General features: G+C 65.9%; 2 protein-coding genes across 4 annotated transcripts in view; both read left to right on the forward strand.

Annotated features, from left to right (window-relative positions):
- Window positions 1-3,954, forward strand: part of NPLOC4 (NPL4 homolog, ubiquitin recognition factor) — a 29,442-nt gene extending 25,488 nt beyond the window's left edge. For all 3 annotated transcript variants that reach the window (XM_050908230.1, XM_050908229.1, XM_050908231.1), the window contains 4 exons: window positions 905-1,000; window positions 2,056-2,172; window positions 3,172-3,274; window positions 3,709-3,954. In XM_050908230.1, coding sequence (XP_050764187.1) covers window positions 905-1,000; window positions 2,056-2,172; window positions 3,172-3,274; window positions 3,709-3,866 — 474 coding nt within the window. In that variant the 3' untranslated portion in view covers window positions 3,867-3,954. The remainder of the gene's footprint in view (window positions 1-904; window positions 1,001-2,055; window positions 2,173-3,171; window positions 3,275-3,708) is intronic.
- Window positions 3,955-7,679: 3,725 nt separating this feature from the next.
- Window positions 7,680-10,383, forward strand: FAAP100 (FA core complex associated protein 100). Its single transcript, XM_050908646.1, has 4 exons — window positions 7,680-7,844; window positions 8,802-8,920; window positions 9,236-10,271; window positions 10,366-10,383. The coding sequence occupies exons 1-4, from the start codon at window positions 7,680-7,682 to the stop codon at window positions 10,381-10,383; spliced, it is 1,338 nt and encodes a 445-aa protein (XP_050764603.1).
- The last annotated feature ends 432 nt before the right edge of the window (window positions 10,384-10,815 follow it).

Consider the following 10,815-nt stretch of genomic DNA (forward strand, 5'->3'; position numbering starts at 1 on the left):
CTGGGGTGTAATTAAGATGAAAACAGATTGATGGAACATGCATTTAGGAGCAGTCTGGAAAGCTGCATTTCTGAAGCATCTTGTTTTGTCTCTTTTTTTTTTTTTTTAAAAAAAAAAAAAAAAAGGCATTAGTCCAGTTCATACTGTCCTGGCAGGTATTTCTGCATCTCTGCTTACAAAGGGCCTTGCCAACAGGGCCCAGCAGCCAGTAACTGACACCAAAGCTTTAAAGCCCCCAGAATTAGGTCTGCTTTAAATGTCAGAAGCTGGCCCAAACACTGGCTTGCGAGCTCAGTAACGTGGGCGCAATGTTGTATTACCCCGTTCCCCGTCCCTTTGGCCCAGGGTGCAGGGAGGAGGCAGGGTGAGTGCACCCAGAGCATGGGGTGACTCTGCTCAGTGAAGTGCAGAGGTGTTTTCTCGGCACCCGTTCCAGCCCTGAATGGAGCAGCACGGTCCCCTGCCTACCCTGTGGCCAGACGCGGGGGCCGCGCTCTCCCCTGTCACCCCTCGGTGTTAAGGTGACCCCCAGGGTGACGGCCCCCCAGCAGCAGCAGCCTGGCACAGGGCAGAGCTGTGCTGGGAGCTGCTGCGTCCCGGTGACCTTTGCAGAGAGGGATGCTCTCCACGGCATCGGGCTGTGCTCTTCTCAGGACCGAGCTCAGTACATCCCCCTCCAGCTTCGTTAGAAACGATTGCCAGGAGCTAAGGGGTGTGCTGATTGCAATATCACTTTAAATGTTAAAAGCCGTCAGAAGATCCCCGCTGTAATTGCCTTGCCATCTTCCTGGCTGAGCTCTAATGTGTAGCTGTGGCTGCTGTCGCCCATCAGGAGCCTTGCTTCCCGTATCCCACTTGCCTCTCCTGCTGTCAGCGCTCTGATCGTCCTTTCTTGGATTTTTAGATTACTACAACTTTCCCCAAGGATCCAGTCTACACTTTTTCTATTTCTCAAAATCCGTTCCCCATCGAGAACCGCGATGTGCTGGGAGAAACTCAGGTAAGGAGCGATTCATAACGAAGCTATGTTTAATACAGATAGGTCGCCTGCCTCCCTTGCGCTTACGAATATCTGCAAAGGGACGGCTGCAGTTGTGCCCTTAAATCACCCCTTCGCGGTTCAGTCCAGCGCTTGCCAAACACCTTCCTGAGCGGAGCAGCGTCTGCATGCCGATCAGCCGGCTGGACGCCTTGCTCCCCGCCTGCTCGGTGACGGGGGCCAGGGCTCCTCGCTCTGTGCCAGGGCTGGCGCCTCCCAGACAGCACCGAAGAGGTCGGGGTGTGCGGGGGGGGGGTCCAGCCCCACGGTGACAGCATGGGACCCGCTTCTCCCTGACTAAGGTCTGTTACTCCAGCTCCGAGAGCGCTGACTTCTCTTCCTAGATGGATTTTTTAAAACGCAGAGACTGTTGACTGCAAGAGGCCCCATAGCGTTGAGCAGAGGCAGCTGCTGGACAGCTCGAGGCACTCGCTGCCGGGTGTTGCCAGCACACAGAAGGCTCGAGTTGTTTTAAAGCAGCAACAGCTCATTTCTCTGAGGAGGCCGTGCCAAAGATGTCGAAGGCTTCCTCCAGAAGTCATCACGAGAAAGGGGTCGCTGCCCGCTGTGGCTCTGTCGGCAGTGGGAGAGGTCGGCTGTTGGGCGGCAGCTTTGGTCCTCGTTTCTGAGGACGCCCCGGGTTCAAGAGCAGAGAAAGAGGAGAGGATGGGGAAGGGAGAGGCTGCTTCGTCCTCATGTGCCTCTTTTCCTTAGGGACTGGGCTTTGGGTCTGAGATCTCTTGGGTCTGAGATCCGCTCTGTACGCGCGGGGGTTGTTCGGGTGCTCGGATAGGGGAGCTAGTGTGGACCCAAAGATCCTTTTCTCTGGAAGTCGTTAGCTGCAACTCGGGTCAGCCAGCCTGGGATCTGATTTCGGGAGGGTCTCTGCACATTGCAGCCGATGGCCAAAAGAGACAGGAGTGTTACAGTGTCTGTTAGTGGATCTGAATAGGAAAATAAAGTTAATCACGTGGGGGAGAAGTGACTTCTCTTTATTACTTTTCCCCTCTCTCTAGGACTTCCACAGCTTGGCCACGTACCTGTCCCAAAATACTTCCTCCATTTTCCTAGACATCATTTCCGATTTCCATCTGCTCCTCTTCCTGGTCACGAACGACGTCATGCCTCTGCGGGTACGTAATGGGGAGGAAAGGGTCGTGTCAGCGTCGTCGTCCCCAGGGCCCTCAGCTCCCTCACTTACCTGTGTGGAGGTGACCGATCCAGCCTGCCACCCCCGGGCACGTCCCCTGGCTGGGTGCCTGTGCAGGGCCAACGCCTTTTCTTCTAGGCTGAGCTGTTGGTAGGAGGTTTAAAAAGTGAAACCAAAGCCCCTGACTAGACCAAGAGCTCTCAACACGCTGCTCAGAGCAGTGAGAGGGGGCGGTGGTTGTTAGCACGGTCGCAGACCGGACAGAGCCAACTGTTTCCGAGAGCTGGAAACATTTTTAAAAATATCTCAGAATCAGGAATTCCTGTCGTAACAATAATGAGATCAGAGCCCCCAAATCTCGGTGAGGCCAACGACTTCCTGGCTATGCAGCTCTGCCGCTCTCGGCCGGGCACCGTGAGCTTGGCGGCTGCCCAGGACCCCGGTTCACATCCGCACCGCCGGACCTTCCCGGTGTAAGCAGCACGCCAGCGAAAAGGGCCATGTGTTTGCCAGAGGCTTCGAGGGCGCCGAGCACTGCACATGTGCAGGGCAGCCGGGCTGACCCTGGGCAGCTGGAGATTGGGCCGGGGCTGCGTGCGGGGCCGGGGCCGGGCACCGGCGCGGTGGGTTTGCACTCCTGGTAGTCAGGCTCAGCCAGCAGTGCCGGCACGCTCAGCCGCACGGGGCAGCGCGGCGGTCGGCTGCAGCCTGCTTAGGTGATAACCTCCTCCACGCAGAGGAAAGGGAAGCATTTGGGTTTTAGGGGTAGGTCTGAATGCTGGGGGGAGCAGAAGGGAGAAACTGCATCTTGCTGCCGGCCGGTGAACGTCACTGGCGCAGCCCAAAGGGGCGGCAGCTCGGACTCGCAGCTCTGTCTTGCTGTGGCTGGTGGAGGAGGGCAGGGAGGCACTTCCCTGGTCACCGCTCCAGCCTGGGTGCCTGGAGGAGTGTCCGGCGCTGATTTCCCTCTTATGGCTTCCAGGACAGCATCAGCTTGTTGCTGGAAGCTGTGAGGACCAAGAATGAGGAGCTTGCACAGACCTGGAAAAAATCAGAGCAGTGGGCCACCATCGAGCAGCTCTGCAGTAAGAAAGGGGGTCCCTCTGGGAGGGGGGGGTCCCTCTGGGAGGAGGGGGTCCCTTGTCCCTCGGGCCAGGGCTGGGCCGAGCCGGCCGGCGGCTGCACGGTGCTGCTCTCAAGCCGCCGCGGAGGCTGCTGGAGGCTCGGGCGGGAGGAAAGCCGTTCCTTGGTCCCGAGCATTCCCCGCCGCACCGAGCGGGGAGCGGGGCTGGGCTTTGGGGCTGCAGTGGGGGATCTGCGGTGCTCAGCTGTGGGGTGCTGAGATCTGCCACCGCCTGGGAGCCTCCCCAGGGTGCCGGGGGCTTCGGGGTGAGGGCAGCATCTCGGCAGGGAGGCTCCTGCCTGGGTTGGGACAGGAAACTTGCTCTGGGATTAGGCAGGGGACCTGCCTGTTCCCAGCGCTTCCCCCCCTGCTCTGACCGGGCTCTTTCTCTCGCAGGCACAGTCGGTGTCCAGATCTCAGGACTACAGGAGTACGGTGCCATGGGCGGCTCGACGCACGCCGTGTCGGCGGCCATGTGGGCCTGCCAGCACTGCACCTTCATGAACCAGCCGGGCACGGACCACTGCGAGATGTGCAGCCTGCCCCGGACCTAGCCACGCCGATGCGGTGGCAGAATCCAATACAGAGCAAACCCTCGAGCAGCAGGAGTGGTGCTTGTCCCTTCCCCGTCCTCCCTTCCGCTTCCCCCCCCCCCCCCATCAGGCCCCCCCCGGGGCGCAGAGCCGGGCAGGGGGGGTGGCTCCAGCCCTCCCCAGTTACTCCTCGCACCCTTTTAGGGGCAGCCCCGCAGTCGCAGCGGGATGCGGGCGCCCTGGCTTTATCTTGACGCTGGTCCCCAGCCCGAGAAACCAACACTTAACCTCAGCCTTTGCCCGACTGACCCCCCCCGCCACCCCCAGCTGCTGTCCTAGCCTGCTCCCGGGGGAGCGCTGGGGGCTCGGGGGGGGCTGGGGCCAGCCGGGGCATGTCCCTGCCTGCCCGCTTGCCTGCCCAAAGTGGCCTCCCAGCATAGGGGAGGTGATGGGGAGTGGGGGGGGGGGGGGGCTTTGGCATCTCCCTGCCCCACAGCTTCGCTCCCCTTTCCCTGCCAGCCTTGGGTGCCCGCTGCCAGCCTTGGGTGCCCGCCGCCAGCCTTGGGTGCCCGGGTACCGACAGCTTTTGCGCTAAACGGCCCAGGCAGAGCGAGCAGACGACTGTTAACAGCGCTGGGCCAGACGGCAGCTCTGCCAGGCTGGGCCCTGGGTGCTGGCACCGCTCCCGGAGCAGGACGGGTGTCCCCCCCCTCCCCGCCCCGTTGGCACCGGGCAAGGGGTGGGCATGTGCCAGCTCTCGGGCTTGGCACCGCTCCCGCGGCACGCACGGCACCGAGCCGCGCTCGCTCCCTCTCACGCCGTAGAGATGTTTCGGCACCCGGCTCTGTGCGCCGGGGCCGACGCGTGCGTGGCTGCCGGCTGCGTGCGCCCCGTGTCCTGCCCGTTCACCGCGGGGGCTGCGGGAGGGGCCACGTCACCCCGCAGAGAGCGGCTCGCCTCCCGGGGAAGGTGCGAGGCGCCTCAGGCAGCAGCTCGTCCCCTCCTTTGGAGCGAGGCTGTGCCGGGGGGGGGGGCAGCCCCATAACTCGGGCACCCCCCTTGCCTTCCCCCGTGCCCACATCCCTTCTGAGCGCGTCCTTCCCCGGTGCGGGGCCGGAGCTGGGGGTCGGGCCGTGCTCTTGCCGCTCGCTCTCCCCTTTAGACCCCGGTTGGGGGCTGCCCCGTGCCAGGCCGGTGGGGGCCAGGCACTGTTGGGGCTGGGGAGGGGGCAGGCAGATGTTTGCGGTGCCCCGGGGGGCTCGGCCCTCCTCTCGCAGGGCCTCTGCCCCGCTGCCCTGTCCTGCAGACCCCCTGCCCTGGCGCTGCGGGTTCGGGCCTTAGTTAAATCCCCGGGGCACCGGTTCCAGCACTGCCCCGTGCCCTCCTCATCGGAGGGAGGCGTGAGGCCCCGTCCTGCGCCAGGATGGCATCGCCCCTGCCTTCTCCAGCGGGGCAGGGATCCCCGGTACCCCCGTGCCTGCCGGCCTTCCCCCACCTCTCGCTGCTGCCAGCGAGCGCCTGCCCGGGCTCTGCCAAAGGCCTTCGTCCCGCCGGCGTTAGCAGAGCAGCCGCCCAGCCCCACCGCGGGGCTCGGGGGCTGCGGTTTGCTTTTCCCCTCGGTTTGTTGGTGTTTGGGGTGCAGCGGTGTGCGGTGCCTGGACCGGACCGACCCTGGCGCAGGGTCTGCGAGAAACGTCGAATAAAAGCACCTGAAACGAGAGCCAGCGCCATTGCCTCCTGCGCTCTGTTACCCGCCTGGGGCCTGCGCTGTGCCAGGGCTGGGATGCTCCGTTCTCCCGGCGGGACCGGGGGGGACGCTGCGCCCATCACCGGGCACTCGGCACCCCGTCCCCTGCCCGTGGCTCTGCCGCGGCCGGGCGGTCTGTTTGCAATCAGCGCCGGAGCCGCGTGCGGCCGGGCCCCGCGCCAGACCAGCGAGTTGAAAAGGGAAGGCAGGAGCCGCACGGAGCCAGAGCCGGGGGAACTGAGCCCGGCGAGCGGCTGCCTTGTCCGCGCCGGCCGGGACCTCAGCGCAGGTAGGAGGCAGAAAGGGCTCCAACGGCGCCGGGTCCCACGTGCCCAGCCCGGCCCTCGGGGACGTGACACCCCACGGCCACCCAGCCTCGGGGTCCCTCTCCCCGGGCCGTTGGGGACGCGGTGCCCCGGCTCCCTCCTGTCCGCGGCCGGTGCCCTTCTCACCGCGCTCTCCCCTGGCAGCGCCATGTCACGACTTCTCCCTCTCCTGCTCCTCGCAGCTCTGGGCTGCGCCATCAAGCTAAAGCGGCGGCCGGCGGCGTGGGACGACGGAGCAGACGGTAACCCCCCGCCGCCCGGGACCCCCTCCCCGCCGGGCAGGGGCTGCCGGCGCTCGGGTACAGGCAGGGCCAGAGCTTCCCTGCCTGACCTCTGCCTGAAGGCAGGCAGCTGCCCTTGGGTGTGGGGCCGGAGGGGTGCTGGGGTGGGAGTCCTGCCCGCGGCCGGGCTCCTGGGGCCGCTGGGGTCCTGCCCCGGCCAGCCCGTCCCCTCCGGTCCCCGCAGCCGAGAGGGCACCGGCGAAGGGCTGCGCCAACCTGACGCTGGTCCTGGACAACTGGAAGTTCGCCATCACCTCCCAGATGAGGAACCTGCTCCTCTTCGACCACCAGACCGTGCTGCCCGACTACGGGAGGTGAGGGGGCCGCGGGGGTCGGCGATGCCCCTCCGATGGGGGGGTGTCGGCGGGGGTCCCGCGCCCTCACCCCTCTCCCCCGCGCAGGATCCGGTCGCTGTCGGGGGCCCTGGACGATCTGTACCGGGACTTCAGCGCCCTGAAGGAGCAGCTGGGGCGGCTGTCGGCACGCTTCACCGAGGTGGAGGCCTTCGTGGATCAGCTGAGCCGGGCCCGCGGCTCCGGAGCCCCCCCGCGCCGCCGGGGGCTGCCCCAGCCTGCCCGCAGGCCCCCCAACACCCCGCAGGAGCCATCCCGGCACTAGAGGGGGGGGCACCCATCCCACCGGCTGGGTCGTGCCCGCACCCACGGGGTGGGACACGAGGGGGGGCGAGGGGGGGCGGCCGTGGGTCAGGGGCAGGTCCGTGCTGTGGGGCAGGCCTCTGCCCCCCGGGGGGGGGGTCCAACCCGGCCCCCACTCGCCATTAATAAAGCCACTGCCACCAGCACCGCCTCGCTCCTCTCTGCGGCCCCCGCCACGGCGGGTCCCAGCGCCCTCGGGGGGGGGGGGGGGGGGGGGGGGGCGCTTCACCACCCACCCCGCCGGTACCGACCCCCGGGGGGGGGGGGTACCGGCCCAGGCCCGCCCATCGCGGCTTTACGGCCTGTCGCAAACTCCCCGCCCATTGCGGCGGCCGCCGCGCAGCCGTAAAGCGGAGCTGCCCGCGCCCCCCGCCCGGTACCCGCAGCCCCACCGGGAGGCGATGGGGCGGGGGGCGAGGTGTGGGGTGGGAATGGAAGGGGCTGAGGGGAGGGTTTGGGGGGGTTCGGGCTGTGGGGGCTGGGCCTGTGGGGTGGGTTTGGGGGCTGGGGGGCTGCGGCCGGGGAGCCCGGGGTGGGGAATGGGGGGGGGGGGGGGGGGGGGGGTGGGGGGGGGGGGGCTGGGCCTGCGGTGTGGGGGGCTGTGGGGCTGGGTCACCGCACGCCTGGGGCTGCCAGTGGCCCTGGGTGTGGGGGGTGGGGGCGAGCTCAGCCTGCACCCGGGGTGCTCACGGAGGGGTCCCATCCCCTTCCCCCTCGGTGCCCGCTCGAGCGTGGGCGACCCCCCCACCTCCCCACCACCCCCCCCCCCGGCGCTGACCCCCGTCCCCGCACCCCCAGGCTGGCACCGCTCCCCTCCCGGCACCATGGCACACGTAGGCCACAGGGTGGATTACCTGGCCGGCTTCTGCTGCCCGGTGGGGGGGCTGGTGGCGGGCAAGCCCCGGGTGCTGTGCCACGAGAACGAGATCTACCTCTCCAACGGCAGCGAGTTCGTCTACGTCTACGACCAGGAGGGGAAGGTGCTGAAGGTGAGTGGCCTGGCAAGGTGGGGGGGCTTTGCCCCGCACCCCCGTGCCGGGAGGGTGCTCTGGGGCCGGTGTCCCGGGGGGCCAGTGTCCCGGGACAGGGTGAAGGTGGCGGGGACACCGGTTGTGTCCGCTGTTGCCGGTCGCCCGGTCTGGGGCCAGAGTCCTTCCTGGGGTCCCTCCGTCGGGGTCCCCCCATCCACAAACGAACTTCACGAGCCGCGCCAGACCCCCTTACCCGGCTCCGAGGCCCCTTCTGGGGGCGGGGGGTGCTGCCGTCTGGCCCCTCTGCTGAACTTGCGAGGCAAATATTTAATTAAACGAGAAAGGTTTTTCTTTTCCCTCCCCGAGCGAAGTGACGTCTCTTTCATTTCTCACCTACAAAGGGTTTTGCTATTGTCTTTGCTGTGACTAACAGCAGTCGTCGTGTTGAGTTATACACGGCTTCTTTTTTTAATTTGTTCTTATTATCATTTCTAAGAAAGCCATCGCTGTAATATCAGGATTTGCCTCCTACACTGCCCTCCTTCTCAGGAAAGCAGAGCATGTACCGGCTTTCTGATGGCTATTTTCCTTCCCCTCGGGGAGCGTGAAGGACGGGCTGCCTCCTTACCTGCAGCCTTTCTCCCGACCCCCTGCCGCTCTTCACCGAGGGCGGCTGCCCCTCGCCCAGGAAAGCCCGGCTGGGTCCGCGAGCTGCGCTGCTGCCCAGGGATAGATTTATTCCTGGAAATTGCTTGTAATCTGCGTTTGCAGGAAACAACCGCTTTAATTTGCAGTTGCGTTGGGGTTGCCCGGGAGGGAGCGTTGTCCAGCAAATGGTTTCTTTCTTTGCCCGGTGCGGGTGAGCGGGGCTCTGCCCGGCCTCCCTCGGCGCTCGCCCCTGCGGCGAGCAGCCCCGTCCCCCCGCCCCTCTGGGTTTCGTAGGAAGGTGACGTTTCTTTCTGCTTTTCCACCCAGGCCGTGTACCGCTGCCCTGACCAGGTGTGGCACGTGGAGCTGCTCCCCCAGCCCCGGCAGCTCTACATCCTCTGCGCCCACAGCGGCATTTACTGCGTCTCCCTGGACCAGCAGAGCAGGTGAGCCGGCTGTCGCTGCCCGGGGACGCGAGCCAGCCCCGTGCCGTTAGCCCTGGAGTCCCGGGGCTGCTTCTCGTGGCTGGGGTGACGTGTTGGGCTTCCGCCGCTGCCCTCTCCCTGCCCGTCCCTCCCGCAGGCAGGGGAAGCGTTACGCGGTTTGAAGCTCTGGCTCTCTCCGGATCGCCGCTCTTGCAGCAGATGCTAAAAGCTGTGCTGCGGGGAGCTTGTTTCCGAGGGCCAGGGTAAGAGGCGGCCAAGAGAAGCGCTGGCTTCGCCCCACGGCTTGGCTGAGAGCTCTTCCCTGTTTGCTTGAAGGTTAATGGAGCAGACGGATGGCGACGGCCAAGAAAGCAATTGCCCTTCCGGCGTCTTCCCTGTGGATTCGGACGCCTGCATCTTCCCAGACTCCAGCCTGTGCATGTTCACTCTGCTCAACAACTTCGTCATCACCTTGTCCCAGGCTCACGGCAAATGGTGGATGAAACTGCACGAGCTTCCGCACCCCGAGCAGGAGAGTCCCCCGTACCGGCAGGTCAGCGAGGTGGGCTTCTGCCCCGGCCCCCAGCCCGGGGACGAGGGGGACAGCCCGCCCTCCCGCTTCCTGCCCGTCCTGTGCTGCGCGTCCTCCCCAGGCACCGTGGGGTCCGGGGAGGGGCTGTGGTGCTCGGGGGGCTTCGTGCTGGAAGAGCCCCTCTTCAGCCTGCTCTTCGGGATCGACGCTGCCATGCTGGAGTCTCCTATGATCCTCTGCGGCTTCCCGGACGGACAGCTCTGCTCCGTGCCGCTGAAGGCCCTCAGCAATTCACCGGCTGTCGACGGCTGCCACGACGTTTCGAACCAAGATCCCCCCGTGAAGATCCTCCATCATTTGGAAGAGCCCATCGTCTTCATCGGGGCCTTGAGAACGGAGCGGAGGGCGGTGGAGGATGCTGAGGACGAGCAGCTCTTCGGAGACGCTGGCTGTGACTGCGTGGTGGCCGTGGGCCACTACGGGAAGATGGTGGCCGTCAAGGCGGATCAGAGGGAGGAGGCGACGGTGCCGGAGCTCAGGGAGTACTACTTGCGCGGGCCCATTCTCTGCGCCGCCTGCGGCAGCGGCAGCCGGATGTATTACAGCACGCACTCGGACATCTCCGCCGTCGACCTGGACTGGGTCGGCGATTCCTCCGACCCCGAGGACGCGGAGAGCTACACCGGCGTCCTGCCTCCCGTCCTGTCTCCGGCCAGTTTAAGTATCTGTAGCGTTGTGGCTCTTTCCTTGTCTTCTCGGGCGTCAGAAGGTACTGCCGGCAGCGGGGCGTGCGCTGGGTCTTGGGGTGGAGCGGGGCAGGATAGCTGCCTATTCCGGCCCGTACGTCTCCACCCCTCCTTACGGTCCAGATTGGGCTCCGTCCTCCATCCGTTCTTGTTGACTCCCCTCGTTTTTGTAAGTCGTTTCTGTCGAGCATGCCGACTCGGGCTGAACGCGAGGCGTGCTGGCAGCTCCGGCTCTTCCCCGCCCGTTCGCGGTTCCTCTCCGTTCGGCGTCGCAGGAGGCGGCTGGTCCGCGCAGGTTCCCGTGGGGCGCTGGCACCAGCCCTGCCTGTCCCCTTGGGCTCCCCGCACGGAGGGCAGCCTGCGGGGAGCCCCCCAGCGAGCTGGGACGAGGCTCGCTCCAGAAAGGGGGGTTCCAGGCACGCCACTGTCTGGACCGGGGGCTCCTGCATGGCTGCTCGGAGCCTGCACGCGCTGCGCTCTCCAGCCCCACAGCTTGGGTGCTAATTGTCCCTCCCTCAACGAGGGCAGCGTGCGGTGCCTGACCACGGCCTGGGCGCAGAGCAAGGTGCGGTGCTCGCCCTCGGGAGTGGAGGAAAGGAGCAGAGGGCCTAGACAGGGTGAAAACATCTCGTAGCTGT

This window comes from Gymnogyps californianus, chromosome 19, assembly GCF_018139145.2.
Source record: "Gymnogyps californianus isolate 813 chromosome 19, ASM1813914v2, whole genome shotgun sequence".
NCBI classification, from domain to species: Eukaryota; Metazoa; Chordata; class Aves; order Accipitriformes; family Cathartidae; genus Gymnogyps; species Gymnogyps californianus.

What these genes read in the sequence shown, in the direction of transcription:
- FAAP100 (XM_050908646.1), top strand. Translation starts at nt 7,680, where the DNA reads ATGGCACACGTAGGCCACAGGGTGGATTACCTGGCCGGCTTCTGCTGC. An exon ending in AGGAGGGGAAGGTGCTGAAG is followed by an intron (nt 7,845 to 8,801) that starts GTGAGTGGCCTG and finishes TTTTCCACCCAG; the next exon opens with GCCGTGTACCGCTGCCCTGA. An exon ending in TCCCTGGACCAGCAGAGCAG is followed by an intron (nt 8,921 to 9,235) that starts GTGAGCCGGCTG and finishes GTTTGCTTGAAG; the next exon opens with GTTAATGGAGCAGACGGATG.